The sequence below is a fragment of the Colius striatus genome, chromosome 12 (genome assembly GCF_028858725.1).
Source record: "Colius striatus isolate bColStr4 chromosome 12, bColStr4.1.hap1, whole genome shotgun sequence".
In the NCBI taxonomy this organism is placed as follows: Eukaryota; Metazoa; Chordata; class Aves; order Coliiformes; family Coliidae; genus Colius; species Colius striatus.
In genome coordinates, this window is record NC_084770.1 from 5,475,169 (window position 1) to 5,502,861 (window position 27,693).

General features: G+C 59.6%; 1 protein-coding gene across 3 annotated transcripts; it reads left to right on the forward strand.

Moving 5' to 3' along the window:
• On the forward strand, nt 1-27,448 carry EPHB3 (EPH receptor B3). Of its 3 annotated transcripts, none has more exons than XM_062005272.1 (16): nt 1-156; nt 13,356-13,420; nt 13,778-14,450; nt 21,494-21,649; nt 21,775-22,110; nt 22,919-23,043; nt 23,206-23,374; nt 23,469-23,574; nt 23,942-24,039; nt 24,222-24,344; nt 24,444-24,691; nt 24,898-25,113; nt 25,205-25,354; nt 25,437-25,630; nt 25,774-25,929; nt 26,210-27,448. In XM_062005272.1, the coding sequence occupies exons 1-16, from the start codon at nt 60-62 to the stop codon at nt 26,316-26,318; spliced, it is 3,021 nt and encodes a 1,006-aa protein (XP_061861256.1). In that variant the 5' UTR covers nt 1-59; the 3' UTR covers nt 26,319-27,448. The 3 variants fall into 3 exon arrangements, with proteins under 3 accessions (XP_061861256.1, XP_061861257.1, XP_061861259.1); XM_062005273.1 differs by having other exon boundaries at nt 23,987-24,039; XM_062005275.1 differs by lacking the exon at nt 1-156 and adding an exon at nt 13,234-13,253.
• Nucleotides 27,449-27,693: the final 245 nt, after the last annotated feature.

Consider the following 27,693-nt stretch of genomic DNA (forward strand, 5'->3'; position numbering starts at 1 on the left):
GCCGCGCGTGGCGCCGAGCTCGGGACTGCCCGGCGGGGCCGCCCGCACCGCCCCCCGCTATGGCCGCGGCACGCCCGGGGGCCCCCCCGCCGCCGCCGCCGCTGCTTCCCCTCCTGCTGCTCCTGCTGCTCCCCGGTGGCCGCCGCGCTCTGGAGGGTGAGTACCGGGCGGGCGTGTGCCCGCTCCGCCGCACCGGGGCCCGTGCGACCGCGCGCGCACACGCACCCGCACCCACCGGGGTGTCCCGGGCCTCGGCGGCGGCCGTCGCCGGCTCGACCCGTCGCGTCGCGGGCGCCTCGTTGTCCTCGCGCGGAGCTCGCCGCCGCAGCGCGCCCCGGCTCCGCTCCCGGCGCTTCGCCGCCCTCAGTAGGTTTCAGAGTCAACGCCCCGTGGAACCGAGCCCGGCACGGCAGCCGCGGTCGGCGGCCGCTGGCAGCGATGGCGGGGAACGGCGCCTCGTTGGACACTCGGTTCACGTTCCGAGGCTTTTCGCCACGACCGAGAGGGCTGGAAAATTAATATTTCTTTCAGTGGAAGCTCGCGGCGTGCCAGAACTGGTGGGGCCGCCGGAGGAGTGTCCGTGTGCCGCGTCCGGCTCCGTCCGTTCCCCGGCAGGGCTCGCCGCGCCCGCTGCCTTAACCCCCGAGGCTCCGGCGGGGGACCGCCGCGGCGGGCGGCCGCGCGTGCCGCAGCCATCCCCGACCGGGGGCCACGCTCCGCGGCTCGCCGCGCCGGGGAAGAGAAAGCGGGGAGGAGGGCAAGCCCCCGCACCCCGGTGGAGTTGGGGATAAAAAGGTTAATTGTCTCGTTCTTGGAGGGTGAATCCCGGTCCGTGAGGCAGCCCTATCTCGTTCCTTCCCCGTCTCCGACATGGATTTGAGCGAGAAAATCGGCCCCTGGTCCCGCTGGGGGACCGGGGGATCCCGGGGCGGGAGAGGAAGCACCGAGGACGAGAAGGGGGCCCGGGCGGGTTTTTGTCTCGGCACAAAGTGTGCGCGGCTCTGGCCGGGGGCGGCGACGCTCCGGTGTCCGGTAACCGAGCCCGCTGCCGGAGCCGCTGGAGGAGGCTGGGGAGGGAAGGGAGAAACCCCGGGCGCAGAGGAGCGGTTGGTGCCTCCGTGGGGGCTTTTGTGTTCTCGGAGGCAGTTTTGCGCTCGGGCTGCCGCGGCCATCACTCGCGGGGTATGTGCTGCGGCAGCGCAGGGTGATCGTGGGCATGAGCCTTTTCGTACCACGGAGATACGTTTCCTCCAGCTCAGGGCTTTGTAGAAAGTTTAGGGGTGCTTGTGGCTCATGTTTCTTTTCATCCTTCCTGCTTGCGATTTTTAATTTTTTTTTTTTTTTCCTTTAAAGGGGAAAACAGTTTTAAAAAAACATTCTGCTCTGTACGCTGTAGGAAACGGAGCCGTGGGCCTGCTCGGTCCGTGAGCTCTGGGCTGAACAGCAGGAGCGGAAGGGAGAATTCTGCCTGCCTGCACCCAGCCCTCTCGGGATGGAGGCTCCCGAGCACCCAGCCCTGGGGAGCCCTGGCAGTTGGAGAAGTGCAGGAAGGTGAAGCTGTGGAGCAGGGAGCCTGGCAGGGCCCCACGCCTGCAGGCAACCCCTCAGAACCCACTTCCCATCAGTGATTTGAGAACACGGGGAAAGCAAGCTGGCGTGGGGGCTGGCAGCACCGGCGGGCATCGCCTGGGGAGGCAGGGAACCCCGGGCTCTCCCCTGCTGCCGTCTGGGGATGGAACGGTGTGAAGAGCCGGATGGAAAGAAAATAAAACAGTTCCTGATGAGGAGTCGCTGGATTTGCTCAGATTCCCAAGCGTGCAGAGGGGTGAGGGGCCGAACACGCCACCCGAGGAGGTCAGGGCCCAGCTGGGTGCAGCTCGATGGGACCGCTTTGGGGCTGGCTGGCAGCCGCCCAGCATTTTGAGGGCTGGCCCCGATTCCCCATGGGATTTCCTTTAGATTTTTTTTTTCCCTCCCCTTCATTCTTGTCTGAGCTGGAGGGAAAGTTGTAGCTGGGCCATAAGAGGTTTCAGCCTTGCCCAGTGTTAGGAAGCTGTTGCTCGCTGTGGTGTTGGTGAGCTCCCACACTTCTGCTGCACTGGACATTTCTGGACACTCGCGATGCTGCTTCCTGATGGGGACCGGCGCGTTGGAGCGGTTACTGTAAATCTGGCGTGCGCATTCAGCTGGGTATTTTAGTGCCGATCGTAAATCTGGCGTGGCCATAAATCTGTGCGCACGTTCTGCAGGCGACAGCGGCTGCGAGCGGTCCCCAGACCTGGCCACCTTGCCATCCCCTCAGAGGGGCTGAGCTTGCAGCTGGTGCCCGACTGGGAGGGCAGGGGGCTTCGGGGTTGGACGGCACTGCCCGTTCCCGGGGGGGGGGTGGCAGGGAGTTGAGTTTCTTTACAAGGCCCCATGGGGGTGGAGGGGAAAAGCCACGCTCGGCAGCAGCTCAGTGAGGGCTTTGTGCTGCTGAGGAGAAAATGGTTTCTCTCCAGATCCTGTAAGTGCGCTGGGTCTGTTTGAAGTCACAATGTGTTTTTCTTCTCCGGTTCAGCAGTCCCCAGGCCGGCTGCAGAAGGAATGCTCTATCCAGGGGCAACAGCGGATCCTTTCTCTGGTGCAGGGGTTGGAGCCGAGGAGTTCGTCCCAGCAGGGCTGTGGGAGCAGAGGCTCTGTGGGGAGCAGACATGGTGAAACAGTGTAGGGAATGCGCTGCGTTCAAGGCCCTTGCGGGTGTCCAGGAATAAGACCCCAGACTTCAAAACACCGTGGCCCCAGGAGAGCTTGGAGGGCCACAGGCTTGGTCTGCCCATCTCCTCAGGGCTGCGGGTGGGCTGGGACCAGGACATATTCTCCCAAAGAACTGCTCTCCCAGGCAGCTCCTGTCCTGAGCAGCACAGGACTCTGTTTGAAGTTGGGGTTTCCCACGTGTTCTTCCGCAAGCCCCCATGTAGAGGCACAGCGTTGTTGTGCGTAGCCTGGAGCCAACTCAGGCTCTAGCAAAACACCCAAACTCCCTCTAAGCAGGTGGATTTCTAGGGGGGACTTTCCTCGTCTGAATTCTGCCCGTTGGCAGCTCCCAGACCCCAGCTGGGTGTTACGCAGGCAGAATACTCTTCTTTCTGCACCGGCAAACCCCTATTTAATTGACCCGTGTACTGGAACTGCCAGGTATTTTCTTGGCAGGGAGATTTGCTTTCTGTTTAATTACTTTTCACTGAAATGGCATGTTTCTCAGCAGGGTGATGGGGGAGAAGTTAGCCCCGCTGTTTTATTGACACTTGGGATAGGGCTACGAGGGAAAGCGGGTTGTGGGGCTCCGCAGCGTTCACGGGATTCATTAAATCTCCCATTCCTCCCTAAAAGCTCTGCTTGAGGAAACCCGCCCTGTCCGTGCTCCCGAGGCGGGGAGGAGAAGGGCTTTTCTTTGTGTCAAGCAGAGCATGCGGAGAGGGAAAACTTGCGGTACTGGGATCCGTTTGCAGCCCTGCGTTTCTCCCCCCGGTGTGTGGCTCAGCTGGAGGGGCTTCGGGGCCGTGTCTGCCCAGCCCTGGCGATTGGGAATAGCGGCCTCTGGTTTTTAAGGAATGAACCGAAACTCCTTGTTTTGTTGTGATGACTTACTGCAAGAGATATTTGGGGAAACCAGTTTGTTGCATTTTCTTTCCGTGAGCCGTTTGCTGCTGCCACTGGAGCAGGGGAGCTTGGTGTTTAATTAAAACAGCCCGAGCAATCTGAATCACAGACTTGCATGTTTTTAAAATTGTAGCTGTTCTTGTTGTGCTGAGTCAAACTGGTTTGTCGGGATTAAGCGTCTCTGCCTGGGAGCTGCGCTGGGGGAAGGGTGCTGGGGCGGCCCTGGGGTCGGGATCCCCGTTCCCGGGCGGCAGAGGTGGTGGTGGAGTGGGTGCCAGCCTCCCCTCAGGAGAACCCCGGGATAAGAAGACTGTCTCTGTGGGCTGCAGTGGAGCCAATGGCTGCCGTCGCCCTGAGCTTCCCCTGGATTGAAGCCATAAGGAGTTGGCATTGTTTCTGGTTTGGGCGTGTTCCTCAGCCATCACATTTTGGGGGGTGATGGGGATGAGGGTGCCCCCTCCATGGTCAGGAAGCTCCTTGCAGGGAGCCAGGCGCAGCCCTGGGGACAGGCTGCCATCTTGAGGGCCAGGCAGCCTTTGGCAGTGGCACTCCCACCTGCCTGGGAACAGTCCCATTTGAATTTGTGTTTTGGTTTTTTGTTGGGCTTGGTTTTGGTTTGTTTTTTTTCCTGTTGTTGCTCAAAAACCAGTCCTGTGCGCTGGCTGGGGCGGGACTGCTGGCGGGGCACGGGCTGTCCCCGCACAAAGCTGAGCCCAGTGCAGGCTCCAAGGGAAGCCTAACAGGAGCCATTTTGTAGGGCGGGTGGGCGGCCTGCCTGCAGACGGCCAGGCCCGGGGCTCTCAGTGAGCCCTTGTCTTCTCATGCTTGGTCTTCGCAATTACTTGCCATTGCCACGGCTGTGGAGTCCTTGTAGGGCCATCGAGGCCTTGTGGGGCTGAGCTTGAGAGCAGAGCTGTGTCCCCTGCCTGCAAGGCCACCATTTCCACAGAGGCCACAGCCCCTCCCCTGGCTCTCGCTTCCCCCTCAGTGCAGCCAAGCCCTCCAGCCCATGCTCCCCGAGGTGGGAGGGAGCTGAGCCCAGAGCCGGCTTCGCATGGCCGCCCCTCTGAAGAGGAAAGGGAGCCATCTTGGGAAGAGACAGGCGTGGGGTGGCTGGGCCGCGCGCCAGCCCCATGGCCGCTCTCCCTGCGCGTGGCCGCGCGTGCCAGCCGGGGGTCCCAGCCTGGGGGAGGCTGGGGAGGGGGGGGGGGCTTTTTTAATTTATTTTTGCCCACCGCTAAGCTCCACGCTGCTGGGGTCTGGTGTTTCTCACGCATGTGGCAGGAGCTGTTGACAAACACCTGTTTCCCAGCCCCCTCCCCAGGAATGCCCCCGGGGCCCTGTAGACCGCAGTGCTAGAGGAAAGGAGTAGGGATGCCCTCTCCCAGGGGAGCCCTCCCCCAGGGCTTTCCTGCCCCTTGGCAGCTGTGGAGAGAGGGGAAGGATTTCAGCCTCCCTGTTGCTCTCGGAGGTGTGGCCATCACACAGGGCTGTCAAAACCCGTCCCTGTCCTGGGGAGGGAAGCCCCGACCAGTCCTGCTTGTCCCTTGGGTGCTCAGCCGCCTGCCCGGCGAGGGCTGGGGCGCAGGAGGGACCCCGCGGGGCGAGCGGGGAGGGGGGCACTCGGCGGGCGCGCACGCACACACGGCGTGCGATCCAAGGCCTTTTTTTATTAATGAGAAAAATGTGCAGGGCTTGAACGATCGCCAGGAACAGATTTATTCTAGTTCCCCAGAAATTAAACTGAAATGAAGGAGCGAGCCAGCCCGGCCCGGCACCCCCTCCTGACTCTGTGCTTGTTTTAACTCTGGAAGAATCTGACTTCGGGGGTGGGGGAGGTGGGAAGGGGGAGGGGGGGGTGATATTTGGGTTTAAGCAGTTCCAGATGGGCTCGGTGCTCCAGGAGAGCCGAGGAAGCGAGTGGAGAGCAGCGTGGAGATTTGGGTAACTGCCCCAGGCAGGAGAGAGGAGGGAGATCTTGGCAGAAACTCCTGCTCCTCACTGCCGGGATGGGATGGAGCTTGGCAGCTGAGCCGCCCCGTCTGTGGGGCGAGTAACCTTTTTAGGGGGAGGAGATGGGGTTGTTGGTTTGATATTTTTTTTTCTTTTATTATTTTTTTTTAATATCATTACTCCTTCCCTGGGCCCTTTCCAAAAGTACAACCTGGAAAAAAATGGACCTGGAGGGGGGAGAGGGGCCTTTTGGATCTCAGCCTGACGCAAATGGTTGCCCTGCGGAGGCAGACCTGCAGCACCGACCATCTTCTCTTCCTTCCCCTAGGGACTTCTGGGTTCTCCATCCATCCCTGCCAGCTCGGCTCGGGCCCTTTTCGGGCTATCTGCCCCATGAGGCCACAGCCACAGGGTGATGGGGCCACAGAGGGAAGTGGCAGGAGTGTCTCCATCACAACAGGACCTGGAAATGAGGGCGGCTTTGTGGGCTGACTTGCTGCCTACGTCCTGGTTGATGGCATTCATGGCTCGAGCAGGTCTGGTGTCTTCCGATCAGATGAGTTATTTCTGTGGCAGTGAAGGGCGGCTGCGTGGCCATTCCTGCTGAGGATGGTGACCTATAAATCTCTCCTGCCTGCCCAGTGTGGCTGGTCACATTGTCCCTGTGGTAGGGAGCCCTAGCGTGCAGCTCTCTCCCTTGGGCCAAGCAAGGATGTGCCCGTCTCAAGCAGGCAGCAGTCATTTTGAGGCTAGCAATATGCCTGGCAGCATGCGGGGCTGAGAGGCTGTCCATGGGCGCTGTCCATTCCCCTTGCCCTCAGCCTGGCAGACCGAGAGCAACTTTTCCCTCTGGGTGAGCCAAAGTAGCAAGCACTGGGGTGCATGCACCACGTGGCCAGGGATGGCAGCTCTTCCCTGGTTGAGCTGACCCCAGCGTGGCACACTGACATCCGAAATCCCCACGATATTAATAGAACGGTAATTGCAGTGCAGGGCTGGACTCAGGCAGCTGGCTCACGTCCTCTCCCAGCATTAGTATGGCCTTTCTACAGGACTGGGGCCTGGCAGCGGGACCTGGCAGGACTCAGGCAGCGGACTGCACGTGTCCTTGGTGTGCAATTGTGAGGCAGGAGCCTGCTAGCCTGCAGAAGGCCTGGGCTTTGAGTACTGTGCTTTGGAGGGAGGGCGCACTGTGGATGCTGGTGGGTGCTAGAGCCCAGCTTGGCCTAGCCCTGCTCGTAAAATGGCAGAAATCTGCTCTCCCTGGCTTGGCCACCCAGTGCGTGACTGGGAGGAAACGAACACTCGTCCCTCCCTGCATCCCGGGCGCTGCCACTTGATCTGCTTTTCACAGAGCTGGCACCTGTCCCCTCTCACATGCTTCAGTCTGTCTCACAGCCATCAGGAAACAGCTCCTGGCGAGGAGCACGCGGCCGGAAAACCCTCTTCAGCCAGTTAGTGACTGGCGGGTGGGTGACAGGGCAGGGCGGGAGGGAAGAATTGCTCCCATCCCCCTCCATCCCATCATCTGGGAGCTAGATCTGGCCCATCCAGAAGGCGCAGGGCATTGGGGTCGGATGGAGGGACTGTGAGGGAGAAGCAGCCAGGTGATGAGTTTGGAGATATGAGACTGGCTCCCCATGAGAGGTGGTTGTACTCTGGTGCAGGTGTAGATTGGGAAGTAGAGGATGCATCCTTGGAATTGACATCTTGGGTTCTGGTGCAAGCTGACCGTGGTGCTGGCAAGGCCAGGACTGACCATGGTGCCAGAACCAGCAGTGGTACCCAGGTCAGTGGTGCTGACCATCCTTGGCCAGGCTTTTCAAGGCAGGGACTGCCTGCCCTTGTGTGTGCGTGTGTGGTGTGTACAAAGGGGCCTTAATCTCAGTTGGGGCCTCTGGGCCCTGCCATAATGCAGAAATAATGAGTCTATTATTAAGTGCCCACAGTACTTCTTCACTCTGGTGGCTCGCCTCCAGCAGCAGGCAGAACCTGCCCCGCTTGAAGTGGATGTGTCATCATTTGCCTCAGCAAATCCGATCCTCTTTGATGATGGGCCAAACGCCCTTGGCATGAAGGGCCACAGCTGTGATACAGGCCCCATTTTTTTTTTTTTTTGCTTGCTTTTTTTCCTCCTCCTCTCTTCCCTTTGTTCCCAGTTCATTGGCAAGTCCTCAGCTCGCCCCAGTCCCAGGGCAAGCGCGCAGTGGTGGGTACGGGCGATCTGAGCCCTCACCCACCCCCAGAGAGGGACAGGGATGGGGACCAGTTCCCACGGTGGCCCCACATCTGCCCCCTCGGCGCTGGGAAGCAGCAGGCGCCCTGCTCGGCATGAGGACGGGTTCCCAGCGTGGGTGGTGATAGGGAGAGCTCCAGCCCTTCCCTTGGGCTGAACCGCACCACCCCTGGTCTACCCGGCCCAGCAGCCACAGAGGGTGAGGGTGGGAGCCCACACAGCTCCCTAGCCTCGCACCAGGCACTTGGGCAGCCGAGCGTGCAGGAAGGGTCCCCAGGAGAGATGGGATTCCCTGGGGAGGATGAGGCTGCGTGGGCCGTGCAGCATGTCAGCACTGCTGCCAGCCCTGTTCCCTGCAGAGGGAGCTGGGAGACAACGTCTGCCAGCACCTTTGCCAGGCTCCCAAACACCATGCCTGGCACCTCTGCCATGGAAACCCCCAGCCTGCTCTAGGTGCTGCCAGACCCACGGGTGCCCTAACCCCCTCTCTTGCTGCTCTTCTGGCTCTTGGTTGCATCAGCAAGGGCCTCCCTTCCCCACAGAGCATCTCAGGCATGAGGGGTTGCTGAGAGCCAAAACTTCCTGGCACGCAACCTCCCGTGCCCACAATAGCCCTGGTCTGTGGGATGCTTCATCCATCGAGCTCGTGGTTTGCCTTAGGCTGAGCAGGATGGGAGTGTTTTTCCCTTGCAGGCAGGTGTGGAGTCCCCTGGCCCTGGAGCAGGGCCATTTGCTACCCAGAAGCTGGATGACCATGGGGTTTGGCTGGGGTCTAACTGGAAGGACCTTCCATTTAGTGGGGAAGAGTCCTTCTCCTCGGAGGAGGAGGAGGGATCCAGGTGGGCGGTACACTCCAGGAGAATGTATGGTGGGGTCTCCCAGACCTAACATGTGCACAGGGCACTCTGCGTGGCTGGGCTTTTGTGTACAGAAACGCTCATCAGCGGGAAAAGTGCAACCTCAGGTTCTCTCCCACAGGCAGCTCTTTGTTCCCAGATAAAGGACCTTACACCAAAGGCCCTTTGTGCCGCTGCTCAGAACGGTGCAGGGATTAATTGTTCCGATAGGTGCTTGAATGGGGAGCGCACAAGGCCGCTTGCTCCTGCCGTAATTATCTTCAAAACTGAGGAGGAAATTAAAATACGCAGGGAGATGCCCCTTTTGGTGGCTTTTTAACTATCAGGCAGCCACCAAGATTCAATGTGCATCCCTAAACAAGCCTCCTTTCCTTCCAGAGGATCACAGCACGGCAGCGAGGGGAGGAGGCATCTGGCACCACCGTGAGCAGCCACCACGGTGGAAGCCAAGCTGTGTCTTGGGGCAAATGGGGCTGCAGGAGCCCAGCATGGGGCAAACGCTCACCCCATGCCACGCTCCCGCAGACATGGTACCACGCTGCGCATGGCTCCCAGAGAGCATGGGCACGTTGCAGAACAGGTTCCTCTGTTTGCGGCAAGGCTGCGTGGGTGTCTTTACTAACTTTCCTCCCTTGCCTTCTTCCAGGATGCTCTGGACTTGTGCGAGCTGCCTTCTCCTCAGTGGGGCGAGGAGCTGGCACCCTACCTTGCCAGCGCATCCCAATAAACACTGTCAGTCCTTGTGTTCAAAGGCGAGAGCGTTCGAATCAGAGCCGGTTGGTGGAGACGATTGAGTCTTCCCCAGCAGCTTCATCTTGAAAGAATCTTGATTTAACTTTTTTCTCCCCCTTTCTGGCTCAGCCATCACTGCCGCTCAGCAGTGCGAGACAGGCTCTCTGGGCCTCTTACGGGGGGAGTTCAAACATTTTCACTGGCCTCAGACCATGCACACCGCATTCCTCAGCCCCTGCGTGGGGAGGAAGAGGTCCCTGGCTCCAGATGGGTCCTCGCCAGGGCTTCAAACACACAGAGAGCTGCTGGGGACTCTGTGGAGGTGACAGGAGGGCTGCTGATGGGAGACCCTTGGTCTTTGCAGCTTGGGATGTGCCTAGGAGGAGATTTCTGCAGGGTGAGGAGGAGGCAGCTGGAGCGATGCTCACAGCCTTGTCCAAGGAGTGGGGCTCTTTCCCTGCCCTGGGATCTCATCCTGCCATGGAAATCCTGCTTTTACATGGGATTGACCATGTTCTGTACTCACTGTGCATAGCGAGACTCCTGCCTTTGCCCCACTGAAGATGAGGAGAGGACAACTCCCCAGCGCTGCAGACAATGATAAAGAAAGCCTTAGGGTGACTTCCCCAAGCTGGTGAAATTGGGAGCCAATTTCCCATTGACTAATGGGATGACACTCTTGCTGTGGTGCACACAGGATTGAGGTGGCTTTGACTCGCAGCTCAGCCAGTCCTGACACTGCTCACGTCTCTCTGAAGTGCCTGCAAACCTGAACTGAGACGGGAAACAACCGGTGCTACCTCTGAGCCCACCTCTGGTGCTGTGTGCCAGAGGGAAAGAGTAGCCAGCTGCTCCCAAAGCACTGAAGCCCAGTGTTTGCCTGGATGCTAGCACACGCCCTTGCTCCTTGGGGAGCCGGTGCTTCGGACACCCCGGTGTTTGCTGGAGGATGGACATGGGTTGAGTGCCAGGCTGCCACGAGATCTCTGCAGCAGCTTTAAGGGCAGAGAGCAGTTGCTGCAGCTGGGCTGCGACCGGCAGGGCTCAGCATGATGCCACAGCCCGCAGCCCATGCAGCACAGCAGCCCATGGGAACAGCCCTGACCTTCGCAGGGGCAGGCTGGGCTGCGAGGACTGGGGAGCTCCCCTGGCCCCACGTGGCCGTGCTTGCTCCCGTGGCTGCAGGAAACCCCTGCTGCCCTCCACACTCGGCCCGTTTCCTTCAGCTGAGTCGCTCAGTGATTTTCTTTTTATTATTTCCCCTCCCTCTGCTCTGTCTGTGTGGTTTACGTGGCTCTCACGCCAGCGACTGGCTTGGCTCTGTCAGATTTTTTCCCCTCTTGTGCCGGTCAGCTGGCAGACGCTGCCAAATTAGGATGCAGGCAGCAAGCCTCCTGTCCGAGACGCGTCTCTGCCCCAGGCCAACGCTCCTGGGGCAGGCTGCTGCTGGAGGGGATGGCTGCCCACATGCCCTGTCCTGGGACTGCGCCAACATGGCAAGGGCTGCCTGTGTGGGGGCTACTGGCAATGCAGGGCAGTTCTTGCACACCCTAGGTGGGTTTGGGTAACAAAGCTCCATTCTGGCCCCAGAAGCAGGGATGCTCATGGATGCACCCTGCCACCTCAACCCCTATGTCCCTGGCCCGACTTTCCCTCCTGCAGAAACACCCCCTTCAGCTGCCTGCACCGGCAGCAGGATCCTTCTCTGGCCAGACCATGTGGGGTCCTTGCACTGGGACTTGGCAGCCCGGCACACTGTCGGCGCCGAGCACACGCTTGGCTCCGCTCTGCCGATAGTGCGGTGCACGGGGCCCTCACACAGCACTGCTGTGCCCTTATTAGGGCAGCCAGCACAGGGTCTGTCCCTCAGAGAGGTGCAGGCAGCCCCACTCTGCAACCTGCTCCCGTGGTCTGGCACTGGCTGCCAGCCCTGGGAGCCACCCCACTGCAGGGGTCTGGGCAGCACAGCAGCGTCTTGGGGAGGTCTTGGGCGGTGTGGAACTGCGCTTGGGCTACTGCCAGTGGTCCGTAGCTGGTGCTATGGGGAGGGGAGAGGGATGACAGTTTGCTGCATGCCCTAGGTAGGAATCTCTTGGGATGGGGCAGAGGCTGCCCCATGGGTGCCCAGACCTGTCCTGCACATCCTGTGCCTAACCCCTCCTGGTATCCCTGTCACGAGTCCCCCCTGCATTACCCACTTGGTGAAGGACTTCTTCCTTCTCTCCTTTTATTTTTGCTGCATACCCCTAGTTTGTGTTTTTGAGAAGCAGCAGATAACCACTGCCCAATAACCACCTCTGCACTTCTGTTTGCAAAGAAAAGCTGGCATTGGTTTGTCCTTCCTGTTGCAGGTGCCTCTCCCCAACTCTTTCTCAACCAGGGAGCTGGCAGGGTGGAGGGGTCTTTCTCGCTCTGATCCTGGTACTGTGTCCTCAAACAGTGCCACCAGCCCATGTTAGGACTGTGTTTGCTCCACACACACAGCCTGGGCAAGAAGCAGACTCGCCAGCCGTGCTGGGATGCTGGCAAACTGTCCTGTCCATGGGTGCTGGCTGGGGAGCTGCTGGCAGATCCCCTGGGATGGGAGGTGGGCGGAAGGTGTTTACCTCCAGCCAGGCTTTGTCCAAAACCCTGTGACACGTGAATGTTTCCTTCCTCCTCCACGCTTCCTCGCTGGGTCAGCCTGTGGTTTTCCTGGGGTGGAGAGAAAAAAGCTGAAACTGCCTCTCACTTCTGGGGCTGAGCTGTAGTGCCTGGTATGGCCGAGCTGTCCTGGCACGTCCTATGTCCTGACTGTTGAGAGCAAGTGACATCCAGGCCACTTCCAGGTCTGGGGGCTGGAGAGCCGTGGCTCCTTGCCCTGTATCTTGGGGCTGGATGGACTGAGGGATGCATGGACAGATGGATGGACAGTCACTGGGGAGCTGTGCGGGGTCGGGGATGGGGCCATGAGAGGGGGATGCCCTTCATGGTGAGGTGTTTCAGAGCTAGTCCTGGACCTTGTTTGGGTCTGCAGAGGGCTATTGCCCTCCCCTTGCCCCAAAACCCTGCTGGGCAGGAGAGGGGCTAGAGGACTCCAGGAGTGCCTGCTCCACTCCAAACAGCCCATGGGACCATCCCTAGAGCAGGGGCCGCAGAGTCAGCAGCCCATGGAGGGGCTGTTGGCAGCAACCCCAGCACACATCGTCGTTCTCGTCCTCGCATTTGGCTCCCCGAGTCTGCGCGTGGTGCTCACGCGGGCTCTGCCCGGGATTAGGGACAGCTGCCTGCGATTGCAGCTCTTCCCAGACAAGCGTCTCGCTCCCCCAAGGCTGGGGCTGGGGCTGTTTGGGGAATGCTGCCGGGGTGGTTTGTCTTGTAGTCTGCTCCAGGAATGTTGGCCAGACGGTCAAATTCTTCTCCCCTCTTGTAAAATGAGTGATGTGGGGCGTCTCTGGGAGAGCAGCCTGCCGTCCCTCCTCCTCTGGATAAACCTGCCTGGCCCGCACCGCCCTGTCATGGGAACGGGCCCTTTCAACCCCAGCCACAGTAAATACGTTCCTTGCCAAAGCCGGGAGGGGGGGACACCCGGCCTCTGTCCCCTGGCACCCCCTGCGCTGGCCAGGAGGCACGGCTGGCAGGGCAGGTGGCCGGGGGTCCGGCCCAGCCCTGTTGCCCCCTCGCCACCTGGCTAGCTCTGCGTGCTGCCGCTCCCCTGCTCTGGTGTGGCTCTCCGGGGACGCTTTGCTCTTCCTGTTCTCCTGACGGAAGATGAGAAATCTGGAGTCTGTCTGTGCTGCTCCCCTCTCCTCCCACCACATCTCACCCCCCAAGTTGCTGTTTTCTGCAGAAATGTCAGGCTTGGCACTCCTCTCCCCCACTCCTCCGGGCTTTTTTTCCTTCTAATCTTGGCCTTCATCTCCAATTACTTCTTTTTCTCCTCACTCTTTCTCCAGAGACCCTGATGGACACGAAGTGGGTGACCTCTGAGTTGGCATGGACAACTCATCCAGAGACAGGGGTAAGTCTGGAGCCAGCTCAGGTCCTGACCTCCAAAGGGCACGACTGGCCCTGGTCCCACGGGAGCCAGGGCTGCTCGCCAGCTCCTTTGTGGAGCTGGCTGCATCTTCGCCCTTCCCTCTAGTGCTTATCCATCTCCTCCTGACTCTGCACTGGTGGAGCAGGAGCGCCGTGGTCCCTGGCCCAGGTTGCTCTTAGTCACCTTGATGACCAGGAGGGTTGGGATGGGTGGAGATGCAGCTGCTGCTCTTCCCTGTTGACTGTTGCCCAGTTCCCCCCCACCCCGTGCTGTGCATGATATGCCCGTGGCGGTGATCTCAGCGACTGGGGGTCTAACCCACTCCCCTCTCTCTCGCAGTGGGAAGAAGTCAGCGGTTATGACGAGGCCATGAACCCCATCCGCACGTACCAGGTGTGCAACGTGCGGGAGACCAACCAGAACAACTGGCTCCGCACCAAGTTCATCCAGCGCCAGGATGTCCAGCGCGTCTACGTGGAGCTGAAGTTCACAGTGCGGGACTGCAACAGCATCCCCAACATCCCTGGCTCCTGCAAAGAGACCTTCAACCTCTTCTATTACGAGTCAGATACGGATTCTGCCTCTGCAAACAGCCCTTTCTGGATGGAGAACCCCTATATCAAAGTGGATACAATTGCCCCAGACGAGAGCTTCTCCAAGCTGGAGTCTGGCCGTGTGAACACCAAGGTGCGCAGCTTTGGCCCTCTCTCCAAGAATGGCTTTTACTTGGCCTTCCAGGACCTGGGAGCCTGCATGTCCCTCATCTCTGTCCGGGCTTTCTACAAGAAATGCTCCAACACAATTGCTGGCTTTGCTGTCTTTCCGGAGACTTTAACAGGGGCTGAGCCCACTTCTCTGGTCATCGCGCCAGGCACCTGCATCCCTAACGCAGTGGAGGTGTCTGTGCCCCTGAAGCTGTACTGCAATGGCGACGGCGAGTGGATGGTACCTGTGGGAGCGTGTACGTGTGCTGCTGGATACGAGCCCACCATGAAGGATACACAGTGCCAAGGTACGCGTGTGGTGGGGCGGGCCATGGCTCTTGTCACTGCAGATGTGGTGATGCCGAGGAGGCAATTTTGCAGTGAGCTTGGTCTGATTTTGGAGGACTGGGAGCTGGGAAATGTCCCTGAGGAGGGAACAGGGTGGTGTGGTCTGTACCAGAGGACTGGTCTGCCGTTCGACTCTGTATCTGGAACCCTTAAAGCCTTTGTGGTCCAGGTTGGTGCACTGTGTGCTGTGACAGTCTGGTTAGTGCCAGCTGGTGCCACCTTTGTGGGGTGCATCTCATCACCAGCAGCCGTGGCTCAAGGCATGGTCCTCAGCAGGGATTCAGCCCCCGAGCATTACCAAAGCCTCCCTTGCTGACAGCATCTCCCCTCCATCCGTGCCTCCTGCAGTGCTCATGCCTGGGGTGAGCAGTTGTTGCCGGTGTGCAGGATCTCACGCTGCTTGCTCAGAGCTCTCGACAGCACCGGCGTGAGCCCAGTCCTGCTGGGCTGGCTGCGGGAGAGGCCATGCAGAGGGATCCGGGTGCACACTCCTCCTGCCAGTGCTGAGGGCTTGTGGCGGGGAGGATGGGAAGAGGCACGAAGGCAGGGGAGCTGGAGCCCCCTGTTCCTGCTTGGACAGGAGGGAAAAACATCCTGCACGTGGAGATTTGGGGATGGAGAGCTTCCCTGTGTGAATCCTACAGCTGCCATGCTCTCCCACAGCAGCTTTGGTATTGCTGTTTCACACTAGGCTGCATGTGTTGATAGGGAAAAATCTGAATAGATGGATGTCGCTCTCCCTTGGCACGATTTGGTCCTTGGGATCCATCTCTAGCATGCAGGACCCTGCCCCAGGGTGGCTGGGGTTTAGGGCAGAGAGGTCATTATTCCCCTTGGCTGGAGGCATTGCACAGGGAGCGGGACACTGGCTGGGCCCCTGGTGTTGGGTGCCTCGGGCTTGCTGATGACAGGATGCTTGGCGCCGGCCCTTTGCTCTTGGCAGGGGCAATGTGATTTGGGACAGCTATTTGGTGACATAAGGCTCAGGCCAGGCCAGCCTCTCCGTTGGCTTTGGGAGCAGTGTAGCTGTTGGCTGTGCCACTGTGGCTGGTCGGCGAGAGCTCAGCCCCCGTGGGGCCACAGCTCTGCTGGGCAACCAGAGTGTCGGGCACTGTTGGTGCCAGCATGGTCTCACCTTTGGGGGCAGGTTGCTTGTGGCCCCAGCCCCCTACATTGGTGCTGCAGCCAATCTGACACCTCCTGGGGCAGCAGGTTACCGATACCAGGCATCCAGTGCTGGGCAAGTAGCCCACACTTCAAAGTGTGCTCTGGGGTCCACACTCCTGGGGAGCTGGTTTCCATCTTGCTTGGGCTGGGAGATCTTAAACCATAGGAGGTGTTCGCTCTTTCCCATTGAGGTTTGGGCACAGCATCCTGGCTGTGCTGAGCTGGGGCATCCCAAGGCAGGACCGAGGGCTCCTCAGGGCATCGCTGCAGCCTGAGGCAAAGTCCCCTCTCTACATCCCCCCACCCGGGTGGACACCCAGCAGCTCTCTCAATGCCTTTGATTTCCTCCCCTCACGCCCTGGCTGATTCCCCAGGGCCGGAGGCAGCATCCCAGGGCCACGGGCACGTCTCCATCAGGCAGCCTGCCGTCTTGCTGGGCTGAAGCATCCATGTCCTCACGTTTCTCTGGGAAAGTTGTGCTGTGCTTGTAGGATCACATTTTCCAGCATATGATCATCTGTTTTAAGTGAAAACAGCTGAAGAAGGGCTGGGAGAAAAGTCAGAGCTACAGCTTCCTTTTCTTCTCTCGGTTGGATGTTCCCTTACCCCGTTTCGGCAGCTTGGCAGTGCCAGGAAGGCTCTGGGCCCCCGTGGCGAGGGGAGAGGCGCGGATGCCGCCCCGCAGTGCCGGCGTTTCGGCACTGACGCCCTGGGGAGCCGCCGAGCCGTCCTGTCGCGTCCCATCCCAACCCATCCCATCTCATCCCCGCACGGGTGAGGAGCGCTCAGAGTGCCAGATGGCATTTTAATAAATAACAATACCCGGTTACCGCTTAGATGGGATAAGCCCTGTTGTAAATCTCCCCCTTTCCCCAGACTTTCAGCGGCCTTTGAAGATCTCCTCCTCCTCCTCCCCTTCTTTATCTCCATCCAGAGCCAGGATTAGACCTCGCATTCAGACCTGTTACAATGCAGCTTGTATCCCAGTCCCCTCGGGAGCCGAGGGCTCATCCTACGGGGCTGAAGGCACTTTCTTTGGCATGCTTTGTAATGCGATACGCCAGGCTGGTATCTGGCGCTCTAGTCCTGAGTTGCCACAGCATTGATTTGGCATCTCATTCTCAGCCTCATTATCTTTATTTAATTAGCACACGGCCCTTCTGGGGGTTGTGCCGCTTCCCACACGCTCCTTGCCACACAGAGCTGCAGAGACAGCTCTTGCAGGATGAAGAAGAGCTGCTGGCCCGGGAGGAGGATGAAGGCTCCCACATGCCTTCACAGACAGGGGTGTCCTGCCCTCACCTCCTTGCAACTTGAGACCTGCAGCCCCCACAGTGGATTCAGCCCTTCTCCCAGCCCTTCTCCTTTAGACTTGCAAGCACCCAAAGGGTTGGGGATGTTTGGTGTCAAGGTACTGTCCACATTGCACAGGGGAATTTTTGGTGGGATTCCTTCAGGCACCACGAGGTTCCTGGAGCAGAGCAGCTCAGGGCACGGCACTTCCCCAGAAATGCTCCTGGACACGTGCTCCCTGCACGTTCAGGGTTGGGACCCCTCGTGTTGCTGTCTTCCCCCAAAGACAGAGAGGTTTGGGATCCGGCTGGCCTCTGTGGGAGCATCTCAGAGAGCAGCCACAGTGCCCCCATGTCCTGGTCAGGGTGGGGACTGAGGCTGTGTGGTGCAGCCAATGGACACCCAAACCATGAAAGCACCTGTGCACACGGTGTGCAGCGTGAAGCCACACTCTCAGACCCGTTTCTCAGCCTTTTTGATGTCCCTTTTCTGATGGCACCAGGCACCATCGTTTTTGACCTAGTCAGTAGGCGACAGCAGGTCAGGCTGAGGCCAAAACCGGCATTTTTGAGAAAACAAATTTCCCTTGCAATCAGTGACTAATAGGAGCATCACCCCCAATTAAAAAAAATCATAAAATAAAAATGCCAAGCAAGCATTGCACTTGCCAACTGTTTGCAGCTTTGCATTGCAACACGGGCTTGCTGCATGAAACCCAGGAAGTGAAACTGCCTGCTATTAATTGCCTGGGCTTCCAGATCAAAGGCAGCTCAGCAGCGCGGGCAGGGGAGAGCTGCCGGTTTGCAGCCAGGCAGCTCCACAATGGGTTACTTGTAACACGGCCGAGAAAATCTGCCCCTGCCATCCTGCCTGTGACCTGCTGCGGCTTGAGAGGCAGCTTTGCTTATTGAAATGGGTTTTTCCCCCTTCTTTAAAAAAAACCAAATGGGTTTCCCACCTGTTCTTTGGATGCCACTGTTCACACCTCTAAGGGCTCCTTCCCTCTCTTCCCTTCAAATGTACTCCATTCACTTTGGACTGTGCTAGTGTGAAGTATTTCTACCCAAAGGGTGATTTATTTCTTTAAAAACAAGTATCTTTTAAGAGAGAATTAAACAGAGAGTTACCAGCTCGGCTGTAGCCAGGCTGTTGCTTCCACAGCCCTAATCCATTAGCAGCTGCTTACGAAAGTGGGAAGAGCGCGAGCCATGCAGGCTTGTAAAGCACAGATCGGCCCAGGCAAACTCCATTGCTGCCTTTAAAGAAATTACAAGGTTCCTGGACAAAGGGATGTGATTGGTTTAATTTATCTAGACTAAACCAAAGTGTTCTGCTTCCGGTCCTATGGGGACAGAAATGGCTGGGATGATGCTGCCCACGCTGGAGTAGCATCGTGTGGATGGGAAAGCAATCAGGACTTGAAACAGGGTAGTGTGGGGCTGGTATTTCCAGCTGTGCCGTGGGGCTATCCCTCCCTCTCCCAAGGGAGGGGACCCCCAAGTTTTGGGGATGCATTTGGGGTTCTCTGGTGCTTGCCTGCATCCCTTGCAGCAATGGTGGCTGCCTATGGGATGAGTCACTGCTCTCTGCTGCTGCCAGGAGGGTTTTATTTCGGTGGTTTTTTTCGGCTCCCTCCCTTGGACTTCATTCACCAGGGTGGGGATTGTGTTTGAGAAGAGTGTCGTCCTCTTCCCAGCCCTGTGCTGCAGCTCTGCAAGGCAGGATCGGGCCCTGGAGGTGGGTAACAGATGAGGATCCCAGAAGTGTCCAGATGGCCGGCAGTGGGTGCTGTACCATGCCATGCCATACCGTGCCAGGTGGGTGATGCCCTGCAGAGGGTATAGAGGCAGTTTTGCAGCAGCCCCAGGGCTGCATTACTGCACTGCTCCCCCCTCTCCCCACATAAATCCCCTGGGCAGCTGATGCTGCTGTCAGGCCCGGCTGCCTCTCCCTCCCATCCAGCCAGCAGCTCCTCTCTAGCCCGGGGAGCTCCGCTTCGGTTCCCTGACCTGTTATCCCGTGGCTGTCAGTGGCTGTCATGTTCTCCCTGGAGGTGACTGCAGCCCAGCACCAGGAGATGTGATCTGTGTGCAGAGGTTCAGGGTTGTTGTTTTATTTAAGGACGCTTCAGCAGGAAAAGTGCTTATGCAAAGCTCATTGTGGAGAAGGGAGCCCAGCTCCCTGGCTCCGGCTGCCCGGAGTCACGTTCCCGCTCTGGAGCTCCCGGGCTCATTCCCCAGTGCTGGCTGAGACAGTGCTGGTTGTACAGGCAGTTTCTTGCAGAGAAGAGATGACACAGCGGCTTATCCACTAGGGACCTGGGATCAGCTTTCAGCTTGGTTACAGCCTTCAAATGTGGCGGCTGAGAGCTGTCACGCTGCCACCGAGGTCTTTATGCTCTGATTTATTACGCGGAGTTGGAAACTTAAGCACTGGAGTGCAAGCTGGTCCCTCTCCTGCTCTTCCCCTGCTTAAGTGGGCAAGGATGGCTCATCCCCCTCCTGCCAGGATGGTGTGGGGATACAAAGAAACAACCTTCATCCCTTGAGCCCGTGCTGCCCAAGGACAACTCTGCTGGTCCCTTTCTCCCATGCAAGGGAGCTGCCATCCCTTCCCTGCCCACAACCCACTGGACTCCGACTGGAGGCCAAGGGCCATCATCCCTCCTGCATGCTTTGCAGAACACTTCACTGTCTCCAGCCACCATGCCACACTTGGACTGCTGGCTTCTCAAAGCTTTGGTTGCTCCAGCATCCCTCTCCCCGCAACGAGCCTGTTACTTCAGGGGGGAGAGTATGTCCCTGATGGATCTGGGCTCCTGTCCATAACCAAAGCATGTTTGGCAGCTTTCTGAGCCCAGAGCGTTCCTGTCCAAGAGGTTTCAGTCATCTCTCATTCCTCAGCAATCTGGCTCCTTATGTGTGAATCTGCATCCACCCAGTTTGAACCAGCCAGGGCTCTGGCTGGGGTGGCTCTGCCTGTGCCGAGGCCACTTCTGCTACTTCTGAGCATCTGCTATCCACCTCTTTGTGTTTTGTGCTGGGCAGAGTGGCCCGGGCTGGGGGGTCGGGAGCCCAGGATCTGGCTGGGAGCTCCCATCACTCACAGAGCAGCCAATCTGCACACTCCTTTGCCCTCCAGCCTGCACAGTTGGGATGGGCTTTCATTTCCAAAGGGAAGGCCCAGAGGCTGGGTGAACTCAGGTCAAGGAGCTGGAGCAAGTCAAGCCATGCGGTCAATCCTGTTTTGACCAAAGACAAGTCTCCTTGCCAGAAGGCTCATGCCCTGGGAGCAGGAAGCAGCTCCTGCAGCCCATCCAGGCAGGGGGACTGGAATGGTCCTCCTCTGAGGCAGCACTTGGTGCTGCCAAGTGCCCAGTAGCACCGTGGTGGAACAGGGTTTCTCCCCTGGGGCTGCTGGTGCTTGGTGCCTGGGCAAGCTGGGGGGCCAGGACAGCAGCCCAGAGCCGTGTGTGGGGCCAGCCCGGCAGTGTGTGACTCAGCAGCACTCCACACCCCACGCATGGGGCTGCTGAGAAAACTTCCACCGAGGCTGCTGAGAGATGCCTCATGGCAGGAAACTTCCGCTTGCCACAGCCCAGTGAAGCACCCGGAAACCTCCTCCTGTTTACAGGGTGATGTGTGACAGATGAGGGAGGTGGGACAGGGCTGCCTGGAGGGTTCCGCACCCTCAGGAGCTGCCCTAAGCCCAGCCGAGCCAGGAGGATGCGGCCTCCTCCGAGGCTGCTGGTGCCACCTCAGCTGCGGCAAATGGTGATGCCAAAGCACTGGTGAGTCTCTGGCCGCCACCTTCACCTGTGAACGCAGAGCACAGGACCCGCTTCCTTGGGCAGCACTGCAATAAATCGAGCTGTTCCAAAGTGCAGGCTGTCCCTGAGGTGGCTCTGCCTCTCACCCCAAGTGCCTTTCATCCCTTCACATGACCCTTGTTAGGCCTGAGCACGCCGTGGTGCCGGCCGGGCCGGATCTCGGGACTTGTGGCTCCTTGAAGGAGCCTGATCGGAAGCAGGACTGGGAGGTGGCAGCAATGCTCTTTAAACAAGGACCTGCAGGAATGTTTTAATCTCACTCAGCACTCCACTTGAGCCTGCCTCGGGAGGTGCCACCGCCCCGGGGCTCAGAAGTGGCTGAAGAGCCAGAGACTGAAGATTTGGGGCTGAGTGGCTGCATTTTGGGCAGGAGAGGCCTCTCATAGGGGCTGCTGTGGGCAGACCTGAGGGATCCCTTTCCTTCCCAGCCCTATTTCCTCCGAGAATGGATTGCTGATCCTATAGAGGGTGCTGGGCCTGGGAGCCAAACAGAAAAGCAGCAAAACTGGGAACATGAAGGACCTGCCCTGATTCCCATACTGCTGGTGGCAACCAGCTCTTCCCACCTCCATCTGCCCTGGCTCGGCTGCTGGAGTACAGCCGCTGATGGGAGGTTTGGCAAGGCATCAAGGAAGGATCTGCTGGGCCTGGAGGGGGATGATGGATGTTTTCTGGGTGCACTTTATAACTTGGGGCTGTTTTCCCTTCCTCTAGCATGTGGCCCAGGAACCTTCAAGTCCAAGCAGGGGGAGGGTCCCTGCTCTCCCTGCCCTCCCAACAGCCGGACCACCTCCGGAGCAGCGACAGTCTGCACGTGTCGAAATGGCTTTTTCCGATCAGACACGGACCCTGCAGACAGCGCCTGCACCAGTGAGTCCTGCCCCGGCCGAGAGGGGAGGCGCAGGCAGCCAGGCTCTGCGCCTGGGGCGGGGGGAGCGCCTGTGCCTGTGCCGGAGGTGACTCGTGCGGTCCCTGACCCCCCCCTCCTCCCGCAGGCGTCCCCTCTGCCCCGCGCAGCGTCATCTCCAACGTGAACGAGACGTCACTGGTGCTGGAATGGAGCGAGCCGCAGGATGCGGGCGGGCGGGATGACCTGCTCTACAACGTCATCTGCAAGAAGTGCCGCGTGGAGCGGCGCCTCTGCACCCGCTGCGACGACAACGTGGAGTTCGTGCCTCGCCAGCTCGGCCTCACTGAGCGCCGCATCTACATCAGCAACTTGATGGCCCACACCCAGTACACCTTCGAGATCCAGGCCGTGAACGGCATCTCCAGCAAGAGCCCCTACCCTCCCCATTTCGCCTCTGTCAACATCACCACCAACCAGGCAGGTGAGTGAGTGGAGCTGCGGGAGAGCAGGGGCTGGCTCTGCGCCGCAGAGCAGAGAGGAGCAGAGCCGGGGTTTCTTGCTGACAGCCTCAGAGGCTGCAGTCCTTTGTGCTGCCACATTACTGGCTCCCCGTGCCCGCATCTAATCCCCTGGGTAAGTTCTCCTCTCCATTGAACGCGTGTCCCTGGAGGAGATGAGATCAGAAAGCGTGTGAGCGGAGAAGGGCAGGGTTGGCAGCTGCTCCAGAGAGCTCTGGATCTCCTAGACCTACCCCAGAGATGTGCCTGCTGCGAAGGGAGGAGGAAGGAAATCAGATTTCTCCCCCATGGGCCTGAGAAGGCTCAGCAGCAGCACAAACCTTCACAGCCAGCCGAGTGCTTGGCTGTTCCCTCCTTCCTTCCGTGCTGGCCTAGCTCCAGCGTGCTGGTAATCTCCAGCCACTGTGCTCTGATCTGATTTCACAGGTCTCACCAGTGGGGTGGAGCACGGAGCTCCTGGCGAGGGGAGTGAGTCCTGGTTTGGGCTGGCAGGGCCCTTCCCCAGAGGAGTTTGCAGCTAGGCACAGGGTGAAGCGTTAGCTCTACTGAGATTTCTGAGGCTCCCTCGGTCCTTTGTCACCTTTGTTGTGAGACATTGAAATCACCCCTCCCCACAGAGACCTGTGGGTTGCCAGTCTCAAGACTTCTCCATGCCTTTCCACCAAGATTATCCAAGCAGGTCCAAGGCAGAGAATCTCTCCCCTGGATGTGGGATGGTGGAGGGGGGAGTCAGGCACAGATGGCTCATTCCTCCCTTTCCCTCCTTCCCAGCCCCATCGGCTGTGCCCACGATGCACCTGCACAGCAGCACCGGCAACAGCATGACATTGTCGTGGACTCCCCCAGAAAGACCCAACGGCATCATTCTTGACTATGAGATCAAGTACTCTGAGAAGGTAAAGCAGGAGGCAGAGCAGCCTTTCCCCTCCCCCAGCCCTTCTGACTGGCCCTCAGCACTGTGTCAAAGGGGTCCCTGCAGAGGCGGTGCCCAAGGGATGTGGGAGCCAGCAAAGGGGGAATTACTTCTCAGAGGTGACACCCACATGTCTCTCGTACAGCAAGGCCAGAGCGATGGCATCGCCAACACTGTCACCAGCCAGAAGAACTCTGTGCGGCTGGACGGGCTGAAGGCCAACGCTCGGTACATGGTGCAGGTCCGGGCACGCACCGTGGCGGGGTACGGCCGCTACAGCCTGCCCACTGAGTTCCAGACAACTGCTGAGGACGGTAGGTACTGGCACTGTGCTGCCTCCGGCCCACAGCCCTCCTACCCCTGCTCCTTCCCCTTCTTGACTTTGGGTCCTGCCTTTGCCTCCATCAGGCTCCACCGGCAAGACTTTCCAGGAGCTGCCTCTCATCGTGGGCTCAGCCACTGCAGGGCTGCTGTTTGTCATCGTCGTCGTGATCATCGCTATCGTCTGCTTCAGGTACTGGATTTGCGGGAACAGGGGTTCAGAACTGGCTTTTGGGGTTGCTCCTGTCTGCCCCAGAGTTTTGCCCGTTGCCTGTGAGTAGAGCTCTGGCAGCTCCAGTCTCAGGGTGAAGGCCTGGACCTGCCGCATGTGGGTACCAGATCACAGGTCCTGGGGAAAGACTGCGCATCATTGTCTCCCCAGCACCATCCTGGGCTCTGCCCAGGCTCCTGCCATCCTCTCTGCACAACTAGGCCATCTTCTCCCAGCGCACCTCAGGCGCAGAGATGGCTCTGCATGCGGGCTGCCGGAGGGGAAACTCTGGCGTAGGCTGTCAGTGCTGGGATTTGGAAGCTGGCAGTGAATGTCTTTGCCCCATCAGGAAAGGGATGGTTACTGAACACCTCCTCTCGTCTCCTTTGGGCAGGAAGCAGCGCAACAGCACAGATCCCGAGTACACAGAGAAGCTGCAGCAATATGGTGAGTGTGACAGCCCAGGAAATGGGCCCCGCCTGCCCTCCCCCAGCTCCTGCCCCATGCGCAAGCCCAGGGGTGGCTTTTGCTGGCCAACTGGGATGGGTGGGCTGGCAGCCGGCAAAGCTGGCGTGGTATCTGTCACCCGTGTTGTGTCCCTCCTGGTGATGACTCCTCTGCCCTTGTAGTCGCCCCTGGGGTGAAGGTCTACATTGACCCCTTCACCTACGAGGACCCCAATGAAGCCGTCCGGGAATTTGCCAAAGAGATCGACATCTCCTGTGTCAAAATCGAGGAGGTCATTGGAGCAGGCAAGTCCCGGGGCTGGGCACAGCAGCTGCTGAGACCAGTGCCTCTCAGCCTGCCACATGGCTCACCGTGCCACCCTCTTCTGCCCTCACCCACCGCAGGGGAGTTCGGCGAGGTGTGCCGCGGGCGCCTGAAGCTGCCTGGCCGCCGCGAGATCTTCGTGGCCATCAAGACGCTGAAGGTGGGCTACACCGAGCGGCAGCGGCGGGACTTCCTGAGCGAGGCCAGCATCATGGGCCAGTTCGACCACCCCAACATCATCCACCTGGAAGGGGTGGTGACCAAGAGCCGCCCCGTCATGATCATCACAGAGTTCATGGAGAACTGTGCGCTCGACTCCTTCCTCCGGGTAAGCATCCATCCCCTCCTGCCCTGGGCCGGGCCTGCAGCACTGGGGGGACAGCAGCTCCGAGCCCTCCAGGGGATCCCCAGGGCTAAGCTGTGCATAGACATCATGGGGGAGTAGAAGAGGAGGAGGAAGGTGGTGGTAGCACATTGAGATCCTTCCCCACTCCATTTGGGGTATCGCAAACCCCTTGATCTCTCCTCCTGCAGCTGAACGACGGGCAGTTCACGGTCATCCAGCTGGTGGGAATGCTGCGGGGCATCGCCGCCGGCATGAAGTACCTTTCGGAGATGAACTACGTGCACCGGGATCTGGCTGCCCGCAACATCCTGGTCAACAGCAACTTGGTCTGCAAAGTGTCCGACTTTGGGCTCTCTCGCTTTCTGGAGGACGACCCGGCCGACCCCACCTACACCAGCTCCCTGGTATGGGACCCTCGTGGGGGACCCACCGATCTGGGATTGGGGGGAGCCACCCCGGGTATGTGCTACACCACAGAGCTGTGTATCTCTGCAGGGGGGCAAGATCCCGATCAGGTGGACGGCTCCTGAGGCCATCGCCTACCGCAAGTTCACGTCAGCCAGCGACGTGTGGAGCTACGGCATCGTCATGTGGGAAGTGATGTCCTACGGGGAGCGGCCCTACTGGGACATGTCCAACCAGGACGTAAGTGCTGCCCGGGGAGCTGCGGGCTGCCCGTGGGAGTGCGGGTGGCTCACAGCCTGTCTCCCGGGGCGTCTCTCTGCAGGTGATCAACGCGGTGGAGCAGGATTACCGCCTGCCACCCCCCATGGACTGCCCCACGGCGCTGCACCAGCTGATGCTGGACTGCTGGGTACGGGACCGCAACCTGCGGCCCAAGTTTGCACAGATCGTCAACACGCTGGACAAGCTGATCCGCAACGCCGCCAGCCTCAAAGTCATCGCCAGCGTCCAGTCGGGGTCAGTGGCCTCCCCGGGCCTGGGGAACGCTGGGCTGGGTGGGACTAGAGATGTGGGAGGGCAGGGGTAAGAGAGCTTCCCCATTTCCAGTGACACCTCTCTGTGCCCTGCTCGCTGTGACCGGTGGCTCTCTTGCCCTTTAGCATCTCGCAGCCGCTCCTGGACCGCACCGTGCCGGATTACACCACCTTCACCACTGTGGGAGACTGGCTGGATGCCATCAAGATGGGACGGTACAAGGAGAACTTTGTCAATGCCGGCTTTGCCTCCTTTGACCTGGTGGCACAGATGACTGCAGAGTAAGTCCCAGCTTGCAAGGGAGGCAGAAAGCTGAGACTGGGGCTGCTGCACATAGTCTCTCCCTCTCTGGGGCCAGGGGGGAAGAGAGGGATGGATGGTTACCAAGGGAGTTAAGTTCTGGGATTCAACGTCTGTTCCCCTGTGGTTAGAGGGACACGGGAGGCTGGCAGAGGGCTGTAATGAGGATGGATGGGTTACTTGGCAGCAGCTAGATGAGGCAGATCCAGGGTGCTGATGTTGCTGCTGGCAGGGGGCTGAGGCTTCACCTTCTCTTTGCAGAGACCTGCTGAGGATAGGGGTGACGTTAGCAGGGCACCAGAAGAAGATCCTGAGCAGCATTCAGGACATGAGGCTGCAGATGAACCAGACGCTCCCGGTGCAGGTTTGACCACAGGGGACTCTGTATTGGAACGGACCGAGGGAACCTGCCACCCGGGTTCAGTGTGCGGTGCAGCCCGGCTTCCCGACCCCCCCTTCACACGGCGCTCCTCTGCCTCGGACGGTGGCCAGGGCCGGGCCGCCCTTCCCTGGAGCAGAGGCACTCGTGCCGAGAGGGAGCCCAGCTTTTCGGCCCGTGTCCTGGAGCGGCGAGGCAGCAACGCATCTTCATATTGAAGATGGATTATCGGACAGAGATGGCACATCCCGCTTCCCGCCCTGTCTCGGTGCTCATCGGTTTGAAGAGTTGTTCTGCTTCTTGGATTTCTTTTCACCCTGTTTTCCCCCTAAAGTCTTCACTCCCCTCCCCGAGGCCACAGACTGTTGACCCGTCCGCTGAGTCTATCAGACACGTCCGAAGCCTTCCCCAAGTCTGGTCCCCGCGTGGAAGCAGCCGGGGGAGCCCGAGCCAGCGACAGGGCCGGGGCCGTCGCCCCAGACAATCACTCCTCTCCTCTAGCCCTGGCGGCCCCTCCGCCCGAGGGTCTGCACTGGAACGTGTCCCAAGGGAAGGCTTCGCTCTCTTTCTTGGCTTTGCACGCCAGAACCCCGTGAGATTTACTATGCAGGGAGTTAGGCAAAAAAACAAAAAAAAAAAAAGGAAAAAAAAAAGATATATATTAAGAGGGAGCAGAAAGAGGAGGGAGGGGGACCAGGCGCCCGGCTCCGCATCTCTTACCCTCTTGGTTCTCCCGGCCGGCTCTGGACTGCAGAGCGAGGCCGTCAGCACGTTTGCACAGGGACCCTGCGCCCCCGGACCGACGGCAGCCGCGCTCCCCCGAGGGCCGGGGAGCAGGGGCCGAGCCGAGCCCGAGCCCCGCCTCCCCCGGCCTCCTCTTTTATGCAGAAGGAGCGGGTGCCGCCGGCGCAGCCGCCCCGCTCCTGACACACGCTGTGATTGCTGCCAAAAGACTCACTCACCTTTCCCTGAGGATTCACTGCAGCCTGGTTCCTCCAAGCCGAGGGGGAGACTCCCCAGCGTGCCTGAGTGTGCGTGAGTGTGTGCATGCGTGCGTGGGTGTGTGCTGGCCGGCAGGACTGTGTGAGGCAATGGGCAGAATAAAGGCAATAAGAATTTTACCGGAGTTTCCTTTGCTCGACCGCGCTCTCACTGGCTGTGCCCGGCTGCCGCTGCCCACCGGGCGCCGGCTCCTCCTCCTCTTGGCCGGCCACAGGCTGGCTCTGTGCTCCTTTCTGCTCGCCCTTCTCTTGCTGTCACGTATTCAGGTAGTCCTGCCCGGGCAGCGCTGCTGTAGCCATGCTGCAGTGCCTGGGCACCCTGCAGGGTGTGTAGGGTGGAGCTTACAAGTGCCAGGGCAGAGCCA